At 41.1% G+C, this 26,559-nt stretch overlaps 1 protein-coding gene across 2 annotated transcripts in view; it reads right to left on the bottom strand.

Annotated features, from left to right (window-relative positions):
• Nucleotides 1–26,559, bottom strand: part of RETREG1 (reticulophagy regulator 1) — a 110,459-nt gene that overhangs the window by 39,967 nt on the left and 43,933 nt on the right. The window contains exon 1 of one of the 2 annotated variants that reach the window (XM_090049901.1): nucleotides 2,487–2,706. The exons of the other annotated variant lie outside the window; for it this stretch is intronic. Within the exon in view, the coding sequence (XP_089906027.1) occupies nucleotides 2,487–2,521 (35 nt within the window). The 5' untranslated portion in view covers nucleotides 2,522–2,706. Of the gene's footprint in view, nucleotides 1–2,486; nucleotides 2,707–26,559 lie in introns of those variants that run through there. 2 annotated transcript variants of the gene reach the window in all.

Genomic DNA, 26,559 nt, shown 5'->3' on the forward strand with positions numbered 1-26,559 from the left:
CAGCAGTGACAGGGAGGAGAGTGGGGGAATAAGTAGCTGTGGGGGAGAGATTGGGTGGTTGCACAGTCTCCCCTGAGCTCACCTACCTTTACCCCCCACTGCATAGTCTCCCCTGCCTAACCTTCCACTGTGAGCTCCCTCACCCACTGAACAAGCCACACCAGCCCAAGGCAGGCAATAACTCTGCTCTGGACTGGTACCTGAATCTAAAGCAAGGCTTCTTTCCCCCCCATGATGACTGGAGAAACCTCCCCCCCCACAGGTCTTGGATTTGAGTAAAACCTGTAAGTTATTTTAGAATGCAGGGAAAAGGTTCATCTTCTCTTCTAGCTACCCTTAGAAGTAAAAGACGTCTACCTGGAATCTACTCTGTAGAAAGGGCACTCAATCACCTCAATTCAAGAAAAGGCTGAGATACAGGATGAGTGATATAAGAGGGTTTTTTAAATTTTATTTTATGACTGAATCTGGGAATAAACACTCCTTCCTCCAATGTTCAGTTGTGAGATACAGATAGTAGACTAGTTACATTTAACAACCCTGTCCCCTAGTTCCTAAAAACAATCACAATAAACTTAGCTGCATTTGTTAAGACTCATTGCTAAGTAAGTTACATTAATCCCAGCCTAACCTTTTGAGCATTTCAACTACCATCACATCTGTCTATACCAGAGGTTCTCAAACTGTGGTCTGTGGACCACCACTGGTCCACGAGCTCTATTTAGGTGGTCTGCAGACAGGAACAATCGAGAATATCTGTACTTGTAAGATAAGACTACTGATATTAAAATATGAGTTATGTGCTTTGATTTGTAGCACAAAAAAAAGTTTAAGTGGCCCACTAAGACCCTTGGCAATTTTCAAGTGGTCCGTGAAAAAAAAAGTTTGAGAACCACTGGTCTATACAAAGCTACTTTTGGGAGCAAATCTTATTGGGCAGCCTTTAAAGAAAGGCTGTCTTTGACCAGCAATTCCAACTCTCTCCAGTATCTCTTGTACAATGTTAGTGTTTTAGAACATGAGACTTGTGATTTGAGATCATTTAAAAATGGTGTGATGCAATACAATAGGCAAATAGTACTGGTCTAAAGTCTTAATTTTGCTAAATGAGGGAGGATTTTTATTTTCCTAAAAATGTCATCAGAAAATAAGCATTTCAGTGCTAACAAACATGTAATTAGAGATTTGTTTTATACATGTAAATACAAAAATACTGCTACATGGTATCACACTGTAGCTCTTCTAGCAAAATTTGAGACACTGCAGGTCAATTTCCTGTTTGGAATTGAAGCTGGCAACACAAACAGTCATTTATTTTTAACTGAAATGAATTTGTTTACAAAAAATACACAAGTAAGTCCTGTGCCCTCAAAGATGGTAAATGACTACACAGTCAACTCCATTCTTGCAGATCTCCAAGCTAAAATAACTACAGTATATCTAATCCTCAGAAGCAGCTATGCTGCACCTCTCAATATCCAAGGCTTAACACTAATGTCTCACTCATTCACAGACTCTGCCCATTTTTCTCCCTCTGCCTCTGCACTTTCCATCTGGGAAACCCTATGATTGCTAAGCAAAATCATATGACCTACAGAGGTGAGATAAGGCAGCTCTGCATGTCAAGTGTTATTGCTTTGCCTAAAATATCAGGAGGAGAAATAAAGTTTAACTGTATTTAATGCTTCAAAGCACTGACACATACAGGCTGCAGTGGAAACTATGTATAAAATAAAACATTATAAGGCTGTAGTAAAACCAAAATATATTTTTCTTGATGCATGTTTAGCAGTCATTTTCACATTACCTTAGAATTTACTCAAGTGAGGATTAAGTATCCAAAAAAGAATCATCATGCTGTCTTCGATAGGAAGATAAAAAGGCAAATAAAATGAGAACAAAAATCTTCAGCTTTCTGGTTATACCACCTTTCAAACCTGGTTGCCTTAATGGAGAGTGGTAGAGTTGGAAGCCACAATCTGGACCAATGAAATCAGTGGGAGTTCCAGGATCAAAACGTGGCAGGAACAAGTCCTATCAACATAAATATGCCTCAAAGGACACAGTGCTCTATCAAGTATGAATTATGGATCTGTCAATAGCAGGCTCCAAAGGAAGTTATTTATGTCTCTGACATTTTGAGGTTTGTGTGATATCAGGACCCTGGCTGGGAAGAATGAGTTTATGAAAATCATGCCCTTGTGTATCATTTACCTATTTTTTTTAACTTAAAAAAGATAATACTAATCATACAACTCAAAAGACCTGTATAAACACTAATTTCCAACACTTCTGTGGTCCACATCAATTTAGACCTATTACATAGTGGGGCCCCAACACAAGGAAACTTACTCTCTACAACCATACTGCAAGCTGATGTCAAAATTATTATTAGAACATAGGAACTCCTGTCTTAAACCTACATACATTATACTCTTTTAAAATATAAAAAAATAGAAAAGATGTATCTGAAAACATTACAGTACCTTTTATTTTGTCCAAAGTCCTCACCTTCTGACATTTCAAATATTAAAAAAAAAACAGCCACCAAACTGGTTAATCCAGGCAAAGCTTTTCTATTTTACTTTTTTTTCTTAAGAAAAGGATAATCCAGGACTCTGCTCCGTGTGCTTTTTGCTCAGAGTGGGTGTGTTTACACACATCCTAAGCTTCTGCTTGTCTTGAATGAAGTTCACTGTGCTCTATTTCGATTGGCTAGTTCTATAAATAAACAAGTCACATTTTACTCCAGGCACTATGACAGGCAGTTTGGTAGCAAGCACAGTCCAAAAGCCAAACATTTTTTCCATGGTCATGTGAGAAAGAATCAGAACCCAGTTATTAATTTTTATGTGCCTGCCTTACAAGTTCTTCCCTTTAGTCAGCACCTTTTGTTAGAACTAAACACTATCAAAATGATAGCAAGCATGGATCTGAGCAGGAATTTAACAAATCAAATCTAGGAAATACTGTAAAGAAGGATTTATAAGTTATACTGTAACTGTGATACAATCTATGTTATATTTGCTGGCTGTGTTAGCCATGCACTTGGTAGGCATTGCAATACTGTTGCTATTTTCCCTCTGCTGAATTCAGAGATATCTAAAGACTAAGCTCTTTAGGAAAAATGAATGGGAAAAGCTTAAGTTTCCAGTTAGGATTTATTCCTCTCTCATGATATGGGCATGTTTCCTGATTTGGTATGTGGTTGCAAATCTGTTGAATAAAATTGTTCCTTCACTTGACTGCTTTACCGAGGCATGCAATCTTTATAATATTCCTGAAGACCACTGCGATTTATGGGTATCATGTAAGAATCTTTTTTCCAGAAAGGGTGTGTCTACATGTCGCCATATAGCGATGCTGCAACAGGGTAGTACTTCTACAAGGCAGTACTAAAGCACAGCACAGTACAGGCAGGTGCTGAACCACATGTGTGGTGCATGAGTAGATTTTTGCCACTATGTCACTGTAGCTGCCGATCATGTGTAGACACACGATAGGTAGTGTCGCTGTAGTGTACCATACGGTGACATAGCTCATCACTACATTGCCATAGGGCGATGTGTAGACACATCCAAAGGGAATCAACAGCTTTCCCTTACCTGAAGGAGGATGCAGAATTGTTTTGGGACTGTCAAGTCTTAAACAAACAAACAAAAAAAATGTAAGTATCGGTTCCAAGTGGGCATACTATGTAAGGAGAAAAATATTACATTTACTAAGACTTTTGAAGTTTATACTGTGTATTATAATTACTACAATACTGATGAGCAAACAGTTTCTTATTTAAAAAGAATAAACTAAAATAAGATTTAAAAATGCACATTTTTAAAATAAATGGAATCTAAACAAACAATATCCAAGTCTAGTCTCTAGCGATATTGGACCAAATTCTTCACATAGGTTATACCATCAAAGACCATCCATTTCAAATCACACAAATAAACTGGGCTCATAAATATTTGGATTAAAAACCATTTTGCAGTCTTAGGAAATAGGTAGATAACAAAAGAAATGCACAGGACTACACAACTGCAAAAGAGAACATTTCCTCCTTTTCTCCCTGTCCCCAAATTTATAGACAACACCAATTTCCTAATCCCACTAGTCTTCCACATTTTGTACATACCTTTAATCCTGACCTAGCCATCTCTTCCTCCTAACCCTTCATTCCAGCCCCACTTTGTTAAAAATGTTAAGGGTTCAACACCCTTGGATGCTGTTCTATACTCAATGATTCAAAAACTGTGAGCATACTAGTAAAAATGCTGCTTTCCGCAACAGAGTCATTTGGGATGAATGTTCACTCATAATGCAAAGCAGTCTCTTGTATTCCTGATGGCCCATTCTCAAGTAGATAAGCAATCTAATGCAGAGCCATCTTCACTCCCAACTATAATTTAGACCAAGGCTGTAACTAGCAGTTTGTGGGATAATCTGCAGCCCCAAGGCTCTCACTCAGCTGCCATTCCCACTATCATTCTGGCTGCAGCAGTAGCCAGGGTCTCTGGGCTCCCCCTCCCTCTTCTGGCTTCTGCAACACAGACCACAGTGCCAGGGGGAGTCCATGTTATGGTGCACCAGAGACATGCCCAGTTGTATAGTATGTGATCTAGGGGAACCATGGCTTATATTAGTGTAGCCCATTTAGAAGCTGGCCATCCCTAGAGCAACATTAATTAGGCCAAAAGTGTCCATTAACTTTGATCAATTAATGTGGGCTACCTAGGATCCGACTGTCAGAGTACTTCAAACATATAAAGGGCTGTCTAATGTGAAGTCCAGCTCCTATTAATTTCAGTGTTACATTATGACAAATCAGGTCCCTAGAGCAGTGGTCTCCAAACTTTTTTGATCGCGCACCCCTATCAGTAAAAAATTTTTGATCATGCACCCCCAATGAATTGTCTTGCGCACCCCACTTTGGAGACCACTGCACTAGAGCAGCATTTCTCAACCTATGAGTTGTGACCCAAAAGCAGGTCGCAAGACTATACGAAAGGGTCCAGAGCTCCAGCCTGCAAGGGGTTGCTTAGCACCCCTGATACCTCACACATACCACCCCCTGGCCCATGCTCGAGAGGACCTACATCAGGGGCAGGAAAATATGGCCCACAGGCCGGATCTGACCCACCAGGCCATTCTATCCGGCCAGCAGGGCCCATAAAAAATTTAGAAAATTAATATTTATCAGCTCCTGGCTGCCTGTCAAAGATGACAGGAGCCAGGGGGAGTAGGACTCAGGGGGAGCTGGCAGCAGGACACAGCAGCCCAGCCCAGCCCAATCCTACCCCCAGTCATTTCACACTCTTCTTGCTCCTCCACTGCTCCAGCACCACATGGCTCCTGGCTGCATTGCTGGATCGTGGAGCATGGGGTTGCACTGGTATCCTGGTGGGTGGGTGTGGGTGTGGGGGTGTGTGTGTGTGTGTGTGTGTAGGGTGAATCCCACATGTACCATACATACGCCACCATATACATGCACTTGCACACACCTTCGCATTGCCATACCTGCTGACCCCCACATATGCCCCAGCCACCCTCTCCCCAAACCCCATACCCACCCACACCCCACATATCCACACACCCACCCACGTGCCCCCACACCCTCCTTTATACCCTCCCTCACAACATACAAGAATAAGACTTCATTTTAAGCTATTATAATTACCTCTATATACACAAACACATGTAAACCAGTACAAAAATATTTTCTGAAATTAATGAATGTGGTAGATTTTTGCTTTTTAGAATATAATTTGGTATTTTTCTGGTTCTGAGATGGCAAAACCTCTTGCTGAAAGAAGTACTTCTGGGGGCTAGGAGAGGGACTTTTGGTGGCAAAGGTCAGGTGGGACTTCCAGTCACAAGATGGTGACAAGGGGGCAGGGCACCTGTCAAGGGGCGGGGCTACCCATGAAGCCCTCGACAGTTTGCCAAAACTCAGTAAATGGTCCTCCACCCAAAATGGAGGGCCCCGACCTAGACCTTCAAGCCAAACACTCCAAAAAAGGAGGAACACAAAGACTTGTCTACATCACACAATTCAGCACAGTACAGACATCTAACATAGCTCTGAAAATGAGCTTTGGTATAAGTTATGTTAGTATGGTGCTTCGCCCAAAGTAATTTTTGATCTGCAATCCCTTGGCTCATTCACTGTACAACTTCCAACCTCTTCAACAAATGAAGGAGGAGTCCTACATATACACAACCCTGATTCATCTCCAAAACATCCTGTGCCCCGAATGAAGCAGAAGCCCTGGGGAAAAATAGGATAATTATAATTAAAGGGTATAACATAATACCTGTGCATGAAAGAGGGATTATAACATACAGGCAAACTTAGTTCTGATATTTCCTGATTTGTTAAAGTACCTTATTCTGCAACCTTAACATTTTAGCTTAGTTTTGTGCGTGTATGAAATTTCCTAACTTAAAAGAAATGAAAACAACACGTTTCATAAGGCACCAGAAAAATTATAGCCAGGCTTGGAACCTTTAGATTTGCTGAGCAAACCTAAGCTAATAAAAAACCGATAGCAACAGTGGGATGGCATCCTTTGTATTAGCCAACTCTATAGGGCAGCTTCACTCTCCTCCAAGCTATGCACACTGCCCATCTGTAATATGCACAGCCTTTTGCCTGGCTTTTCATGTGCAGCATGGATGCTCTGGTTCCACTGCTGTGCGTGCAGTTCGAGTATCCCAGCCCCCTATCACTGTGCCACCCTGTCCCTAGAAGCAGGGTCATGAAGTAGAAGCTGGAGGAGTGTGGGGAAACCCGAAGAACCTGGCAGTTGCAAAAAGAGTAGCAGTGCGGTGGGGGCAGCTGGGTGGAAGCCTGCAAGCTGCATGCTAGCCTTCTGGGGGCCATTTGCAGCCCACAGGCCACCTGTTGGACAACCCTGATTTAAATCACTTTTCCAAATACAGCAACAATAAAACCAGTGTTGAAAGCATGTGCATTTCATCCATCCATTAATAGTTGTTCTGTATGTACTCTAAAATATCTCTGACACTAGAGCTAGTGTTTACTGAAATAACTTCTTTCACTTGCACAAAAGGAATGGAAGAACATTTGAAGGATGAAGGTGAGAAAGAAGCAGACATGGTTCGCTTGGGCCATGACTCAGCTCTTCACAACTAATTATGCTAACGTTACAACATGGCTTGTACAATGCATGAGTTCCAGTTCCTGAAGATAAGCAGTAGGCTAGTAATGAACCTACATGATCACTAGTTTGGAGTACAATGTCCCCATCAGAGTTTTCATCTACTCTATGAGGCTTCTGTCTCTCTTCCTGATTCTGATTGCACAAGGAAGTTGTTCACTTCCTATGCATTAGCGACTGTGTTGATTCATACTCCAATTGGCACTGAATACCCAGATCAAGAGAGAAATAAGTATGAAAACTATTCATGTTATGTACAAGATTTGTGTTTGTTTTATAGCCTGGAAAAAAAGAATAAGGAACTACCTGGTATAACATGTTATAATGGATATATAATTTGTATGAGAGACAAAGATTATTTGTAATACCTTTTATTGAACCAAGTATAGAGTTGGGAGAGCTGCTGGACAACCTTTCAGGCATGAGCTATCTCCTTTGGCCTTTGGTTATTTGTTTAAATAGCGAGGGATATACATTGCTACTGTATATAAAGGATATTTTAATATTTTATGAATCATCTTACTTGCACCTTAAATTACTCAAAGTACCAATAAATTGTGATTTCATTCTGCAAGGCTTAGTTTATGTAAGGTTTATTATAGGCATGAAAGGCATAGGCAACATCATGCATTAAATATGGCATTATGTGCCCCCACATACCACTATGCCTACAATCATACATATATGAAAAGTCTTCCTCTCTATTCCATTCAGTGAAGTGAGTAAGCAGGAATGCTAACTCCTTCCACCTCTGGCAATCAAGATTCAAAGTATCTGGAAGTCTAGACATAAATAGATACTTTGCTCTTGAACAGTGAGCAAAGCATAGAACTTGAAACTCATTTTACAAACAGATCCATACCAACCTAGATTTGATTGTAAGCACAGGAGGACTTCTAATATGAATTTTGGCTGTGCTTGTATAGTGATGAATTTTGGCTGTGCTTGTATAGTGATCTAGCATGTAGACCAATTTTTCTATATGAATACACAGATACACTTATTGCCTTACTCAATAAGGCTATTCACAGACTTGGGCCTTTAACATATACAACGAAATTACTTAGCTAAGAGTGAATTCCATAATTTTAATACAGCCAAAGTAGATAAAACAGCAATGTGAATCACATTATGTGCCTACTTAAATCTAAAGCAAAATCCTACTGCACAGTAACTGTGCTCTTACATTCAATTTAGAACAAATTATTTTTGGAACTAGAACAAGAAATTTAAACTGTATTTTCTATAGAAATGGATTATACTGAAGTTACTTTCAGGGAAGTCTTCATGATAACTCATATTTTGTTTAAACTGTGGCAGGAATCATTAAACTGAAGTAATAACCAGAACATAATACTTCCCCAATAAAAGTAGAAAAATAAAGTTTAATGACTCCAGAATATGTATTCTAGGAAAATTATTGTTCACAAAGTTAATGTTTTTAAAAAAGTACTTTGGACTTAGAAAACTGCACAGAGCTCTGAACAACACTGTTAAAAGTATATTTAAGATTTCTCACAATTTCAGAATAAATAAATGTATATCTTTTTAAAAACCTGATATATGTTCATTTTGCATGGAAAAATATGCAGTTAAAAGGCAATTTTAGTCAAATATACATAAAAATTACTACCTTCCTTTTCCATATGAGAAAATGAATATACTGTCCTGCTTTGTAAATATATGCAATTCTCTCTCACACACATTTTACACTACTTTCATCAGAGCAGTCTATTACAGTAAGCTTTGTCTAACACCCCACATTTGCTAGAATAGATGAGGCATGTTAAGGACTTCTGTTCCAAACCTTTCAGGTCTGCTTGAGTATAACTTCCATCCATTCAAATTCCAACTGCATTTGAACTGTGCATGACTATTCATATCCAGCTTCTTATAGTGGATATATAGGAGTTCTGGTGAGTAGTCACCATCATGGTTCTATGTATTTGTTTATTAAAAAAGTAATTTTGGTATGGTCACCAGAGAATTTAATTAAACAATTGTTAATTTATGGTGTAATGTCATCCTACATTAAAAATTCATCATAAAATCACAGAAAATTAGGGTTGGAAGGGGCCTCGGGCCATCTAGTCCAACCCCTATCTCAAAATAGGTCCATCAGGGCCTGGTCACTGATTTTTTTTTACAGCATTTTATCATTAACTACTGCTGTGAGCCAACAAGATCCCTGTAAAAATTAAAGCAAGCAAGCATTATACGCTTATGCAAAACATTACGTGCATTTATTTATATATTACACACACACACACACACACACACACACACACGTAGAACCGTTTGCATACGTATTATGCAGGCATACAACAAGTATTTTTCATAAATTTATTTCAAAGGGACCTTTTTTCATTTATTATATTTAAATCTAAATGTAAAATAAATTCTATACTGATAAAATAATTGCGTAACACACACACACACACACACGTAATCAAATACAAGCCTCTCTGCAGGAAAGTTAGACCCAAGCTCTGTTACTCAATTCTCTGAAAACTGAGCATTTGTACATAATTATCAATGACAAATACTTTTCAACAGTTCACAAAACTCTACTGAAATTGTCCAAAATAAACAGTAATGCAAATATCTAGCATCCAGACAGAATCCTGAAAGTAATGCCCTTCTCAGTACCTGAAGGAAACAACTTCATTGCTGAGAGTTTAAGAAACTGACAAATATTTAGAAAAAGATGTTTTTGTATGAGAGATTAAAAAAAAAAAAAGTAGTATTAAAACATCCAAGAGAGTTAAAGCATGCAACAAATATTTAATTTGAAGAGTAAAGAATACAAATATTTGTTAAAAGGAGGTAAAAAAGTGAAAATATATACTGGAGACATGACTGTCAACAGACACCAAAACCTGGGTTCTAAACAAGGACCAGCATCTTTCCAGTGTGTGTTGTTACGACATCGCCATGAAGTACCAACTTTTAGCCTTTTTTATGGAAAACATGATAGGAAGAACAACAGAAAAGGCACAGCGCGCTTCAAAGGTAAAAAGCACAATCACATTCTAAATACGTCCAAGGAGCAAATCTTTTTCAGATGTAGGATGCTGGATTTGTGTAACACCCAAAGATGATTGAGACAGTATTCTTTGGAGTTCTTGCCCCTGAGGGTGTAAATCACAACTGTTTTGGAACTCCTTGGCCAGGGAATCCTGCTGAACAACTGTGAAAGAAACAAGTATGGGAAAAATAACTATGCATCACCTTATTTAGTAACAAGCAGTCTTTAAATGCCCAAGGAAACTGAATACCTCTTTCCATATTTTCAAGAGATGGAATTTCAAGCCGCACAATTTCCTACTTAAACTGATAGCTAGTGGTGTTGGAGAAATGTTGCAACCATGATGGTTTAGGAAATGCCCTGTGAGAGACAAAGATTTTGAGGTGATATCTTTTATGAAATCAACTGCCTGGCTGGGATAGAGGCATCGCCTCTCACATGCTTGCCATGTTGGTACTTACCTTCATCACCATCATCATCAACATGCATGTTTAATGGTACATTTGTGAACTATGACATAGAACTGTAAAATAAGGACAAAAGATGGTAAAATTATAAAGTCTAGTATTTCCAACTATAATTCTCTACAAAGCCAATATAAAAAGGTAGAACACAGAGAAGAAAGGTGAACATAATACACAGAATTTTACAATGTGTATCTGCATCCTAACACTGCCTGACTCATTCTCTGATTCAGCCTCAGCCCTTAGAACAACAGGGGTCCAATACAATAAAATGGGCCAGATGAGAGCTATTTGGCTTCAGGGCCCATTCAGCAATGCTAAGCATGCCACCTCAATCTGCTCTGGAGTTAGTCAAACTGAGTTGGGTAGTCACCGAGTATGGGCGAGTGCCCTTACGTCTGGTCAACATCCACTAGTCTCCTCCAGGGACACCGCAACCTTTGGTCAATCTGGGTGGGGTTCTTATTCTCTCTCTTCCCACCTGCCACGACTTCGATGTTTCAATTTCTGGAGTTGTTACCGAAAGGGAGGGTGGTGACTACCCCCACCTCCACCACAACTGACCATCGGTTCCCACCCCAGGCTCTGTGTCAATAAAATTTAAAAAAAACACCAGACGGAAAACGTTCTGTTCCTTTCATTCTTTTTCTTCTATTACGATGCCTGATGGATCTCCTCTTCAGGGATGAAGTCCTGGACAACGCCTTCGCTTAATTTGTAAACTCTCTGGCGTCGATTCTTCTTCGCCGGCAGACAATCGGGGAATCCTTTTTCTCTTCCCAGCTTGCAGCCTTGTCCGGCTTAGCTGGCAGCCCGTGGCCAGTAATGAACCAAGGTAAACAAACAGACAAATACAAAGATAAGAGGTGGGAGAGCGGTGCCCTCTTCCCCATTTCTTTCTCTACTGGTTGGTAGCTTTTTTCTTCCCCGATGCCCGACCCATGGCGCCACTGGCAAACAGGGTTCAGTTTTACCTTTTTTAGTTTCTCCCTCTCCTCTTTTTTTTTCTTTTTCTTCCTTATTGTGGTGATGCCCAGCTTAACTGCCAGCCCACGGTGATCAACTGGCACTTTCAGAAGTAAACAAACAAGCGGCATGGAAACAACGGCCTCTCGTACCTCGCTCTCTTTCTCTCTCCTTTTTCTTTTCCCCCTGTACTGCTTCCGTTCTTCCTTCACCCTTTTAGCGCATGCTCCCCGGAGCCTCTGAGGCACAATCAGGCTCTTATTCTGCTCTTGGGGTCCCCAGTTTCAGGTTGAGCCCTCCCAGCCTCCGTCCTGGGTGCCGTCATCCATCTCTTCTTTCCCTGGCTTCCCAATTCTGCCTGTGGTCCCTGAAAAAAGCCCCAGCTGCGGACCTGCACCAATCCACTTCACCTGACAAGGTGATAAAGTGGTGCTGGGGTACACCAGGAGCTCCCACCATAGGATGGAGACCCTATTCTGGTCGGGTCCCTGCCCATGGCTGAGGGAACATCCGAGGTGAGTGGCTTTTGATCCTTCACACTGAGTAATAATATTCTATTTTTATTCTTGGAAGAATTATCTATGGTGCTCCCTTCAGGTATATGTTGGTTGCCATTTTAGTATGGCCTACTTCACGCTCATGCTTGGCTTTCCCTCCACTGACCTCTCCAGAATCTGAGGTCCTACTCACACTTTCTTTTCCCTTCTTTCTTGGCTTTTTTCCTCCAGCATATTGCTAATCTTAATAATCCCTTTGGTGCTAGCACCTCTCTCCCCAAACTCCCCATTTATTCTAACAGTTACCACCACAGAGTTGAAGGTCCTCAGCATTTTCCAACTGCATCACCTCATCTTTAAGAGTGAAAATCTGAAATCCAGTTACCTACCAAATCCACAAGCCTAGATTAACATACATATATATATACACACACACACACACAATTTATATACACATATATATACATATACACACACACACGCACATATATATATATATATACATACACACACATATATATATAAAATTACAGTTGCAGTTTATTGTACATCATAACTCTACTACTGAACGTCCTTGAGGGGGGAGTGCTCTCAGGAATTTGGATCTGGTGTCACCTTAAATTAGAGGTTTCTAACAGCTAGATTCCCAAGTAACCACCAATATTAGGAATAAGAATTCAGGAATGTATTATCTACAATATTTTCTCGCATACAACACACATCTTTCCCCCTCAAATTGGGGGGGTTATGTATTAAACTGATTTCTGACTGGGATAAAAGCACCCTGCTTTGATTATGGTTCCACTGTCCAGCAGCTGTAACATAGCTATTAGGGCAGCTGAGGGAGTCAACTGACTTAATGGCTCGTTGCCCTTCATTCCACAGATGTTAATGATCATCTCTCCTTTTTAATGGTCCTGATGTTCCACTTATTAAGATAACCTTTTATTGGGCAATTTTGCTGCCTGCTAGCTCCTATTTCACAGCCCTGCAGACTCTTTAGCTCTTTTCAAAATCATTGCTCTCCGTAGGCAGATCTATCTTCAGCAGCAGCTAGAGTTTTAGCTTTAGAAGAAAAGGAAGGGTAAGTCAGCTAAAGATTAGGCTTTATTCCTGCCTGTGCAGACAGAACTCTGGGAAAAAAATCTTCTTTTTTTCATTCTACTGTACAAAAACAGGGCATGTCTATTATATTCTGGGGTGTGCTGTGTGCAAGAAAACATGGTATATGGCTCATTCTACCTCCCTGCACTATCCTTGGACTTTAAGACCACCCCATTTATTTATGTTAAAACAAACTGTAAGATAAGAGTAAATGACAAAGTTAAGCCAAATGAATGATGTGGGGGAAATGATTCATCATTTAAATATGGTAGGCATACATGTGGTCTAAGCAAGCAAGAGATAATGATCATTCAGCTCAACCTAAAGTCTCAGTGAGATGTTAGGCCAGAAAATTAAAAAAGAAAAATTTCCTAATCTGGCTTTACCTGACCCAGATCTAAAATTTTAAAAGTGACAATGGCGTGCTCTTTGGAAATTACATCAAGCTTTAATTAGCTCCATGATTCTTTTCAGTGTCAAAGTAAATATTTGGTTGCTATGACATACTGAAGCCATTATGCTCATAATATTATGCTATTATACCAGGTGCACAAAAAGCAAATTAAGGGTTAATTTCACACATTTTAATTTGATGCATCATACTGCTTTTGTTATTTTAGCATTTACATTTAACACTGTCTACGTGTTTCTTGCCAGATAACACTGCATTTTTCTTAATCAAAACATACACTGTTATGCAGCTGTCTTTTACTTTTTTTTTTCCTAAGAGACTTTCCTAAATGTAATACCTATGGAAAATGAAACCTTTGCAGAAATAAACTATAGAGATTACAGTAAGATCTATATTTTGTTCCTACATTTTCAAAGCTTGGTTTAGTGCATCCACAAAACTATTAATTTTTCTAAACCAGACTGAAAGATCATGAAAACTCTACCTTTTTAAAGACTTTTTATTCTTGTTGAGTCAGAAAATATTGAATTTATTTGCTAAACTGAATGCTGAAATAGAAATCCATAGTATCAAAAAAATTCTAATTTGTGGTGGTCTTCCCGAGCTCTCTGCAACAGAAGAATTGCTCTTTTATTTTTCTGTAATGAGAACAAGTGAAATCTAAAAGCTGACATTTTCCGAGAGATATCTTGAATCTAAAAAGGTTGAGAACCACTGCTTTAAACACACTTACCAGACTGAGATCCAAAAGATACCAAGGAGCTTGCCTATATTGCTACAGCTGCAAGTCCTGGGAAGGATGAGACTGAGCATGCCCTAGCTTTTTGAGCCTAATGATGCTCTTCAAAACTCTGAAATTTGCTCTGAGCAAATCCTAAATGACCACCACTGGGCAGGGCAGAGACCAAGAACTGGAGAGCAACCAAGGAGTGAGCAAGAACATGCTTATTGACAAACTTCCTGGTCTGGAGTTTGCCTGCAGCTGACCCTATCAATGTCAGGACATATTGCTGCCATGGGATAGATCAATTCACTTGGGTTTTAAACAATAGGAGTTTACGCAGGAGATAGATCCCAAGATGCTCAGCTCTGCCAAGAAAACGGCAGTTCTGGACATATAGTCTCACACACCTCTTAGGGCACTTTACTGGCATAAAAAAACATTTCTATAGGCTTTCTGGCATCATACTCTTGGACCTAGGCACTAGAGCTGTGTGAAACACCATTGTTTTGTTTCAATGTCCATTTTGCTGTTTCAAAGGGACAGTGTTTTATTTCAAAGCACTGTCCTGCTTCGTCTAAACTGTTTTGCTCTTTCAACTTGTTTCGCCCATAGGCTATAATGGAGAATCATGAAAATGCCTAAAACGCTGTCATTTCTTGCCTGATTCAGATGTAAATTGCAGGGATGGTAGCCCCTTCTGAGGGCATGAAGCCTGCCAAGTTTCAAGGAGATAGATGCAGAGGTTTCTTGGAAACTGCACCTCAAATCTTGAAAGCAAAATCTGCTGGCAGCAGCAGCCTCCTGTCATCCGGCACACAGTTCAAGGGCCTTGCACCCCTGGGAGGGCTGCAGGGCTGCGCAGGACTTCTTCCAGGGGTGCGGGTCCCCAGATTTGTGCTGGATGACAGAAGGCTGCCGCTGCCACCTGGGACCGGTGCTGGGCACATCCCCATTACCAGCGCCGGGCTCCACGGAGCTCAGCCTAGTGGCAGGAGGCGGGCAGAGTCGGGTCTGCGCTCCGCCTCCCACCACTTGGCTGAGCTCTATGGGGCTGCAGAGCCGCTTGGAGCTCAGCCCACTGGCAGAAGGCAGGCAGAGCTGGTGCTGCACTCCCCGCCAGGTTGAGCTATGTGGGGCTGCAAAGCCACTCGGAGTGCAGCCCTGGCTCTCCCCTGCCTCCCACCACTGGGCTGCTTTGAAACTCGAAATGTTTTGAGTGCCCTCATTTCATTTCAAAGCTGTTTCGCTGCTTTTTGTTTCATTTCAATTTTGTTTTTTTCAGCTTGAAATGAGTCGAAACAGCTTTGAAACAAAACACTCAGCAAAATTTCATGCAGCCCCTACTATGCACCTCAATTCTACCCAAGCTTGTGGAAAGCTAGACCCCTGTATGAATCGGGGTCATAGCCCTTCTTAAAATTATTCAGCTGAACATAAGTGTGATAAGTAATTCTGAATGGGATCATTTTCACATTCAGTATAGTTCTGTATACTGTGTCATTAAAATATCAGTGATTGCTAAACTACACATTATTAAAAAAAGCCTCAGGTTAATCTGTTTTCTAGTTCTGGTTCCTTTATTTAATACAGGGTCGCATTCCAACTTCAGTTATTTACCCTTTGTTCCCATGGTGTCAACTGACCTTCCATTCCCCCTCTTTATTGCTCCTTTTGTACAAAATTTGAATGTTCTTATTGTTTAATCCAAAAATAACAAGTTTTACAAGAATATGATAATAATATAAATCATTAAAAGCCACAGTGTCAAAAGCTTCCTTCCTTCCTTCATTTTGCATAACAGCTCTAAAGAAGTTTCAGTCTTTTATTCAAGGAAGATACGTAATCTGTACATCTGAATAGTAAAAATGTAAGCCTCAAACGTTTGCAAAACCAAGTCAAAGAAATAACGTCATAACATTTTGTTTCCAAACCCTGCAGTTCAGAATGCCAAGCCATTTCACTAGACTATGCTGAAATGCTTTAAAGGAAAAAAACATGTTATTCCACTGATTAGTTCACGTGCTTTGATAAACAGCGAGCCAGGACATTCCCTGCTAAATTAGTGACTAATCAGATGCTCCGCTGGGAAGCACACCCTCCAGTGTCATAAGCTGGACGTTTGCACACGATGCTCAGAGGGAAGAAAAAACACTGTTACTGTTCGTTCTTGTGCCCTCTGTAAATAATTTCCATAGTGCATTTTGTAATCTAATGCTTGCAGGATACAAGTAAAGGTCAAAAACAAATTTTATAAATTTAGACTTAACTTATTCTCATCTTTGCTGTCTTTAACCATTCTAATTTGTTCTAAGTTTTAAATCATCTTCACTCAACAGTGACAAGAAATATCTGAGAGTTGCCTCTGGGTGTCTTATTTCATTTACTACCACAGAAATGTGAAACATTCATGAGTTCTCAAATTATTTTTTCCCCTCCCCAAAGCTTTGAAATTTTGAAATTTTTCTTTTTGAAATGTACAATGTGGTTTATAAGTTATTAAATGGATCCTAATTATCTCATTAGCCATTGAAAGAGGCTTGCCATGAGTGCTGCAAATATTTTCTCAAGCAGGAGCCCTCTCAGAAAAACAAGTTCTCTGTTTTAAATGGAAAATGATTTTCAGTTTGTATTTGCTCCTTATTGTCATATGTAAGAAATAGTAAACTAGACCTGACCTTTTGTTTGGCTTTATTAAATTTATGAGACAGCTTTAGAAAGAAAACACACACACAGAGGAATACTGGAAAAGCAACTTCAGTCATTGCCTTGTAAACCATGGAAAAGGGAGCTGGATGAGCAGTAGGAAGATGCCTACAGATTCTATGCATGTTTCTTCAGAGAAAATACGTCAGTACGAGTCTACATAGATATTGTGATGAGAAGTCAATACTTGAGGACAAAGAAGCCATCTCTACACTGGCCAGATACATATTCCTGCAACTACATGATCACTGATATTCACCATTGTAGCAACAATGACTGATGTGTGACCAGCAGTAGTGTTAATCACTTAATTTACAACAGAAATGATTGATACAAACCGATATGGTAGGTTTTGGGGTTGGTACCCCATGGCCTTTTCTTTAGAGAGAAAACCTGGTTTCTCTCCCTGACAAGTTTTAAAGTGGTCTCCTAATGGATGTTTCCTCCCTGGAACCCAAATCCACACAATTTTTTTTCCCTCTAGAAGGGAGGCTAATCTGGTTCAGTATTTAAAAAAAAAAGGTGTTTACATTTTTGATAGCATTTGTCCATTAGATTTTTTATTAAGGCTAATTAGGATCATATAATGGAGTTTTCCTTGTTGATTTGAAAAGAGCTACAGAAATTTTCAGTCTGGTACTGTATATTTGTTGAATGAGTTTGTATAGAAGAACGTTTATCAAATCATGGCTTACATTCCGATTCAGAAAATCTACATAAGCATAGAGCATAGTTTTTTTTCTCATTATTGAAAGCCCTCCCTGTGTTGTAAGTGACACTGTGGACTCTACAAATGTTCTTTTATAAATACTCTCTAAGAAGGCAAGCCAAATGACCATAGGATTATAAGTTCTCGCGCAGTTGTTCAAGTATTAAAATGGCAAGTAGTAAGAATAGAAGAAAAGTAATAATAAACAGGCCACGTTGAAAACTTTGTGTACACCAGAATAAACATTCAGAACAAAACAAAGTGTTCTTAAGATCATCCTGTAAATGAGATTTATTTTCTAGTCTCTAAAAAGGCCAAAAACGTGTATACTTTTCCACTGTGATTTTGGGAGTGTTGTGATTTTGGGAGTGTTATGATCCACATCCACTAATAAAGCAAGGATGTTTGATAAGAGAAGACCATGTCCTATATCTATTCAAACATACACACAATTAAATTTGACTCTTACCATTAAGTGATTTCAGTGTCACTATGAGGCTGCTAGGACCGAGGTTTGGTTACTAAAAATAAATCAATGCAAAAAAGACTAATTTAATTAAGCTGGAAGTATTCAAAGCCAGGAAAATTGAACCGTAAATCTGCAGCAGACCAATTCTGCCTAAAAAAATCTACATTCGCTCCCCTCTCCAATGCCCGCTGGAATAAACAGTCCCTGAAACACAGGAACGAACAAGAAGAAAATGTATCAAGCATACACAAGTCTTCTCTTCACTTAACAAGGGTTCAAATTTATTTTATTATACAACTTCACACAGGAGGTTACTTAAAAAAGGCTGCCATCTCTAATATTTTTCCAGACTTTCCTTTATAAAGATCATAAATCTTCCAACTCTCCAGGTAGAAAGATGCACCAGACTTCCTTGTCAAGCTTAAGAAACTCAGAATATAAAACCACAGACAGAGGGCAGCAAAGCTACAAAAAGTTTTATTTTGAAAGTAACAGCATACTGTGTATACTGAATATGGAAAAATGTGGATTTTCCCTTTAAAGGAAAAAGACGTAAGAAACCATGTAGTGGCCTGACAGCTGGCACTCCCCAGTTAGGTGACAGGCGAGGGGGCAGGCAGGGGTGCCAATGTCCCCCCGTAAGTGCCGGCTGGGGACTGCGGCTGCCAGGAGCAGTGCCATTGGCACTTCTGGGAGCGTTAATGCTTCTGGATCAGTACGATCAGCCACAGAGGGGTCCCGGGCTCAGGAGGCACCAGTTGTCCATGAAACCGTGGATTTCCCCTTGCAGGCTAGCACTCTTACAGCCTACAAGAAGCTTCTTGGGGCTGGGGAGAGCAGGAGGAGGGTGATCAGAGGCAGGAGGCACCATGCACGTGGTCGGTAATACAACCAGGTAGTGTGGTAGAGAGTAAGTCCTGCAACTCCCCGCAGGTAAGTCTATGGGAGGGGCATAGACAACATGTGGGAGCAGAGACAATGTGTTGGGAGGGGCATGGAAGGCACGTCCCTGTCCCCCCAGATTTCTGCACCCACAACGGGCCTGCAGCCTGGTCAGACTGGCACTGGGCAGGAGCTGCCTTCGTGGCCCAGCAGGTGGGACCCAACCTGGGAGGGTGAAGCAAGGTCAAGAAGCTCGGTGCACCATTGTGGGTGCAGAAATCTGGGGAAATGTGCACCCTCATTTCACCCTGACATGTCACCCATGGATTCTTCAATGCCCACACTCCCCCTTTCCCCCCACACTCACAGGATGGAGCCTGAGGGCAGGCGACAGTGGGTTGGGACTTAGGGGCTTCAGCAGGGCCAGGGGGCTGCAGGGTGGGAATGAGGGACACCAACAGGCCTGGGGGGAGGTGGAGGGGCTGCTGGTTGGGAGCAAGGGGTAATGGCATGGGCAGGGGCAGGACACTGGCATATCAGGGCTGCTCAGCTCCACAATGAGGCAGCAAGGCAGCTGCAGCCAGACCCATGTCCTGGTGAGTGAAGGGGGCAGGGGGAGCTCCGATTTTCCATGATAAACAACTGAAATAAATGCCAAAATATACAGATATTTAGAATTTATTTTATTATTACGATTGAGGCCCTTGGTAGGCTTCCAAATTGCTTTAAAATAGGAAATATCAATAAAACACTGTGTTCAACTGATAACTGGTTACATACACATATACATATATATAGCAAATATTAAAATGAAACGCTACTCTCTCTTGCTTGATATATATCTATATCTCGATAGATAAACTGGGGGTTTCATTTTAATCATGGAAAAAAAAGTGAATTTTATAGGTTTTAATGAGAGAATTTTGGATTTTTTAAACAGAGAAAACCAGAATCCGTGAGATAACCCAGGAGGCAGAAGTGAAGGGTCAGGTGATCCAGACCATGCTGCGTAAGCCCACACCTGACGCTACAGCAAGGCAATTTGGCTGTGGGAGCTGCTGAAGACAGAGCCCTTCCAGAGATGTGCAAGGTCCAAAGCCTGATGGTAGGAGCCCTTCAAAAGGAGGTCCTGAGCAAACAGGGAGGGTCCTGTATGGAAAGAAAGCTAAGTACCCCATGCATTTCATTTTATTTTCCTTCTGCGTGGAGCCTGCCACTTGGGGTGAGGTGAACCTCTGCAGGACACTGAAGTGCACTGGGGTGGGCAATGGCCTCATGTGCTTTTTATTTCTGTCCCCTGGCAGACCAGATTGTGATGAAGGGGAGGCAGAAGCCACAGAAAGAAGATTTCTGGGAACACTAGCAGATGACATGTGCAATATTAGATATCTTAGAACCTAGGGTCAGAAAACGTGACCAATGCTGAGCTGGAGGCCCCAAATAGTGGGCCCGAGCTAGAAGGGTCAGCTAAAGTAAAAATGGGATGGGGCCAGGGAAGAGCTCGGGGCTAGACAATGGCCTGCATTTTCTAAGTATGCCTCACCTCTGGGAGGCCTCCCCTACTGAGTGTATGTCAGGACATGGCAGGCAAGAATACTGAAAGAGTTTGGACAGTGTCTTTCTGACTCAAGCTTTAGAGGCAACAACCTATTTCATCAGATGCACTAAGTAGGTTGTTACTTATGAAAGATAATGCCTTTCTGAACTAGTTAGTTTCTTTCCACCCTGCCCTACCTTCTGCCTGTCAGTAAATCTGATCTTTGATGCACAGCAGTAATTAAAGAAAAATTAGCAACCTCAACATTCTTTAAACTGAAAATGGAGTGAGCCAGTAGATGGTTTAGAGAGGGAACACAAGCTCTTGAAAATCTGAATCTACTCCATGAACTTTTGTCTCTTCTCCAGGAGTGAAGTGAGAACAGAACTGGCCTAAGGCTTTTCTTTTATTCCCGGTGCTATTCTACCCCAGAGCTGGCATCATAAACTGCAATCTGTCAATCAGTTGTAACTCTACATTTAAGTGGTAAATCCAGGCAACCATTAATAGCACTAATGAGTCAGCACCATTACTCAAAACTGTAATGTAATAATTTTAGGAGTCTGACTGTCTTTGGAACGTACTTTGTACATATTATCTTTTGGTCAAGGTTTGATCACCAATTTCAGAAATTACTCTGAAGGATCTAAGACCGACCCTAAATGGAGCTTGGTTCTAAGAAAAGCAGTCATATTTTAAGTCATAAACAACAAATTGGCTTGTCAGACTTTGTCAAGTTAATGGTTGCTAATGATGACCTAGCTCAAATCTGACTGAGCTGAGTCATATGGCTGCAACAACAGGCAAATTAGGTATAAGGCTAAGACTTTGGAGGTAGGTGATACAAAAAGGGAAGCACATGAATTTTGCATCATCAAAATCGAGGATAAAGGACTAAAGTCTTAAGGAGCCATCTGTAGGAAATTTGAGTTTTCAAGATTTTTAAAACCTTGGAAAAATAAAGTCACAACAACAACATGAAGACCAATTTCAACCTATGATCTATTTCTCCTTGTAGCACAGGAACTCCAGGAGAAACACTGTGTCAGAAGAACCATCTGACTTCCTGTAGGTGGTTTCAGTTTCTACCCTAAAGAAGTCCAGAAGATTGCAAGGGCTGATGAGTTCATGAGTCTATTGTTACATGAACTAAGTGAATGCCTGCCTCCACCCCCAGCCCATCTGCTCCTCACCTTCATAATTTGTCTTTTTATTAGCTTCCACCCTCTTCGCTTTTGAGACATGAAAGTGGGGCTGTGTGAATGGGTGAATGAATCCACAAAGTCCACATTGGAAAGATGTGAGAAACAAAAGTTCCTCCAGTTTTAATAGCCCTAAATATGGTCTCTCAAATATCTCTAAAGTGTGTTCATTGTTTCGTGGTTTTGAAAGACCTGAAATGATCATCCAGATTTTTCTGGTTTATAAGCAAGAATTTCACAACACTTATTAGGAGTGTCCTTTTGAAGTATTAAAAAGGATCTGTATTAAATATTTCTTTTGCACATAGGAGGAAAGATGTGGTAAGTTAAGTCAAAATTAACTTGGTCTTCAGACAGATAATAATAGATAAAAATTTAGCATTTATAATGAAGCCTTCTCTGTCAGATCTTTAGCATTTTAAGTTTCAAAATGCTAAAACAATCCCACAGTTTTTGAAGAGAAGTGAAAAAACAAAAGGTTGTGTGCATTTTCCCTGTGTTTAGAACTAGTATTTTTTTCAGCAGCCACGCACTACTTCAGCTCTACCAATCAGCGTAATATGGAAGCACTGGCACAGACAGGGCCACAGCACTTTTACTATGGAGCCATCCAGACCTGCTTAACGTAGGGTGGCTTCATTCCCTTCAGTTTGGAAAATCTTCTCTGTCAAGTCTTAACTCCATGATTAAATATTTTGAAGTAATAATCTTCACTGGAATAAAAGTATTTTAACCTAGTACAAGAAATCATTTTCAAGCAGCACAGCCTAAAGCACCTAGAATTGCCACTGTTGTTTCTTGCTGACCTATTTTCAAATGAAAAAAGTTATTTTTTCTTCTTTCTATAACCCAGCAAAAGCTAGGGATGAGAATGATCAAAAGCTTCCAAACCAAAGCTCCTGCTGCTGTTGCATGGAATCCTGCCTTCTGGCTCAGTTAAAGCATCATGTTTATTTATCCAGGAGAAGATATAAACAACTGTTTCAAATATACTTCATGCAATATAGTTTACTGTGAAGCATATGGTTCTGTTTACAGAACACCAAGGTCTTCCAGCTTTGTCTGTTGCTACTTTGGCCCCGGCTGCAATTCTCAATCCACAGGCTTCCTCACTGTGCAATTTTAACTAGATTTCTAGTTACATATCATTTTCTCTCTTAAACTAGAAAAAGTAGTTTAAATACCTTATTAACTTTAATCCAAGACAACTTTGGATAATTTCCCACACATGGAAAATGATTATTTTTTTATGATTTTCCATGTATAGAATCTACTTATTGGAGGATCATCTTAAACTTGCATCCCCTCCCACTGTTAGAATATATGTTCTAAAATATGTTATATCTATGCTATGTTTATGCTTATGATAAGCACCATATTAAACGTACTTCCATTTTATAGAAAAAGCAAACCCATATCAGTGCAAGCCAACTAAACCCTGTTCAGCTGGCTACCATCAGACAATGGGATATTTAATTTGGCGTTATAGCCAATAGTAGTTGTGTGTGTTGTATTTGTGTTGCTAACCTTGTTAGTTATTATTTTGTATTGTATAAATTAGATGTAAAATTGACAGCAGCTAGAGTAGCACCACATGCTAAGTGTGTGATACCCTAATCCATTAGGCATCAAGGGAGGGGGAAATAAGTTAGAATATGTTCTAAAATATGTTATATCTATGCTATACTTATGCTTATGCTAAGCTGCCATTTTAAATGTATTTCCATTTTACAGAAAAAGAAGTAATAAGGGTGTGTGTGGGTGTATGATTAATAGTTGGATAATTGCAACAGGTATTAGACAGAGATAACCATAAGGATAAAGTGCAGGTGACGATCCAAGAATGTGGAGATAATACAAATAAGAATTGAAGAGCAGACTGAAATAATTTTTTTTTTTTAAAACATAACTGGTAACAGAGTACAAAAGATGAGCACAAGTGAAAAATTGAGTGATGACTGGTGAAGGAATCTCCAGACATCGATCAAAGTCTGCCTCATGGAAATAAAAGGGCAGCAAAGGCAGAGTTCGGACAGACGCCTTAACCAGCAACATCAACCTACCTGCACGTAGAGAGAATTGAAGCTGGCGCCCCTCTCAACTGAATACCACCTTGAAGAAGCCTGTGACTGGCCACTGCAGAAGTGCCACGGATAGGTGACTTAGTATGGATGGTGTGAATGGAGTGTACAGTGCGAATGAGTAGGTGTGATCCTTATAAGCTGCTAAGTTTGTCTCAGTTATCCATATAACAGCAAAATCTGAGAGGTTGCAAAGCTTCCTATCATGTGTGAATGAGCTCTATCTGACCCAAGAAGTCAACAGCCCAACAAGAGGTAAAGCACTACTCGACCTGGTACTGGCTACTGGGGACGACCTAAAATCGGCAACCTAGCGATCGATGGGAAGCTGCGTGACAGTGACCACGAGCTGATCACCTTCACCTTCTGCCGTAAAGCTGGCAAGTCAGTCAGCAACATGGAAGTCCTTGACTTCAGGAAAGCCAACTCTGACAAGCTCAGGAGGCTTCTCAGTGAGGCCCTAAGGGACCATGACCCCAAGGGGAGGGGAGTTCAGGAAGAGTGGTTGCTCCTCAATGCACAAGCTAATTTGATTCCCACAAGCTAATTTGATTCCATCTTGAAGGGAAGGCAGCAAGAAGGCACAGCAGCTCCCCTGGCTCTCCATGGATCTAGCAGACCTCCTAAGGCTCAAAAGAAAGGCCTACAAAGGATGGAGGATGGGATTCACCTCCAAGGAGGAATATTCTGCACTGGTCCGGTTCTGCAGGGAGCAAACCAGGAAAGCCAAGGCTGCAACTGAACTCCAACTAGCTTAAGCATCAAGGACAATAAAAAACCCTTTTTCAGATATGTGTGGAGCCAGAGGAAAAGCAAGGGCAACACTGGACCCCTGCTGAACCAGATGGGACAACTGACGCTCAGAAAAAAGCTAACTTATTAAGTGGGTACTTTGCGTCAGTCTTTCATCAGTCCCATGGGACGCCCATGCACACTACAGGACAGAGAGGTCCGGGTGAGGGTGATCCCCTGCCCTCCATAAATGCTGACCTCGTGAAGGAACACCTTGAGAGGCTGGATACCTTCAAGTCAGCTGGCCCTGACACTCTACACCCCAGGGTACTCAAGGAATTGGTAAGTATCATAGCCCAGCTTCTGGCATGGATCTTTGAAAATTCCTGGCACTCTGGTGTAGTGCCCAAAGACTGGAAGAAGGCCAATGTGGTGCCTATCTTCAAGAAAGGGAGGAAAGCGGATCTGGCTAACTACAGGCCCATCAGCCTGACGTCTATCCCAGGGAAGATCTTAGAAAAGTTTATTAAAGAGGTCATCCTTAATGGACTGGCCAATGCCAACATCCTGAAGGATAGCCAGCATGGGTTTGTTGTGGGTAGGTCTTGCTTGACCAATCTCATTTCTTTCTACAACCAGGTGACCAATCACCTGGACAAGGGAAAAGAGATTGATGTCACATATCTTGACTTCAAAAAAGCCTTTGATCTGGTATCTCATGATCACCTCTTGACAAAACTGGCGAATTGTGGCCTTGGTTCCACCACTATCCTCTGGCTGGGAAATTGGCTCCATGGTTGGACCCAGAGGTAGTAATTGATGGAAGTCAATCATCATGATGCCCCATTACCAGTGGGGTCCCCCAAGGCTCTGCCCTTGGACCCATATTGTTCAACATCTTCATTAATGATGTGGACATTGGAGTCAGAAGTGGACTGGCCAAGTTCGCCGATGACACCAAACTTTGGGGCAAAGCATCCACACCAGAAGATAGGCGGGTGATCCAGGCTGACCTGGACAAGCTCAGCAAATGGGCGGACAAGAACCTGATGGCGTTTAACACTGAAAAATGCAAGGTTCTCCACCTTGGGAGGAAAAACCTCCAGCATCCTTATAGGCTCGGCAGTGCTACGCTGGCTAGCACTATGGAAGAAAGAGACTTGGGGGTCATCACTGACCACAAGATGAACATGAGCCTGCAGTGCGATGCTGCGGCTAGTAAAGCAACCGAAACACAGGCTTGCATCCATAGATGCTTCTCAAACAAATCCCGGGACGTCATTCTCCCCTTGTACTCGGCCTTGGTGAGGCTGCAGCTGGAGTACTGCGTCCAGTTTTGGGCTCCACAATTGAAAAAGGATGTGGAGAAGCTTGAGAGAGTCCAGAGGAGAGCCACGCGCATGATCAGAGGTCAAGAAAACAGACCTTACGACAACAGGCTGACAGCCATGGGGCTCTTCATCTTGGAAAAGTGCAGGCTCAGGGGTAACCCGATGACCGCCTATAAGTTCATCGGGGTGACCACCAGTTTCTGGGGGAACGTTTGCACACCAGAGAGCCCCAAGGGACGACGAGGTCGAATGGTTATAAACCACTGCAAGACCATTTCATGCTGGACATAAGGAAGAATTTCTTTACTGTTCGAGCCGCCAAGGTCTGGAACAGCCTGCCATCGGAGGTGGTTCAAGTATGTACACTGAACACCTTCAAGAGTAAATTAGATGCTTATCTTGCTGGGATCCTATGACCCTAGCAGACTTCCTGCCCTTTGGGTGGGGGGCTGGACTCGATGATCTTCTGAGGTTCCTTCCAGCCCTAACGTCTATGAAATCTATCTATGAAATATTATGCAATATACCTTGGTTTGCCGA

The sequence above is a fragment of the Crocodylus siamensis genome, chromosome 5, assembly GCF_052110815.1.
Source record: "Crocodylus siamensis isolate JL-2025a chromosome 5, ASM5211081v1, whole genome shotgun sequence".
Classification (NCBI taxonomy): domain Eukaryota; kingdom Metazoa; phylum Chordata; order Crocodylia; family Crocodylidae; genus Crocodylus; species Crocodylus siamensis.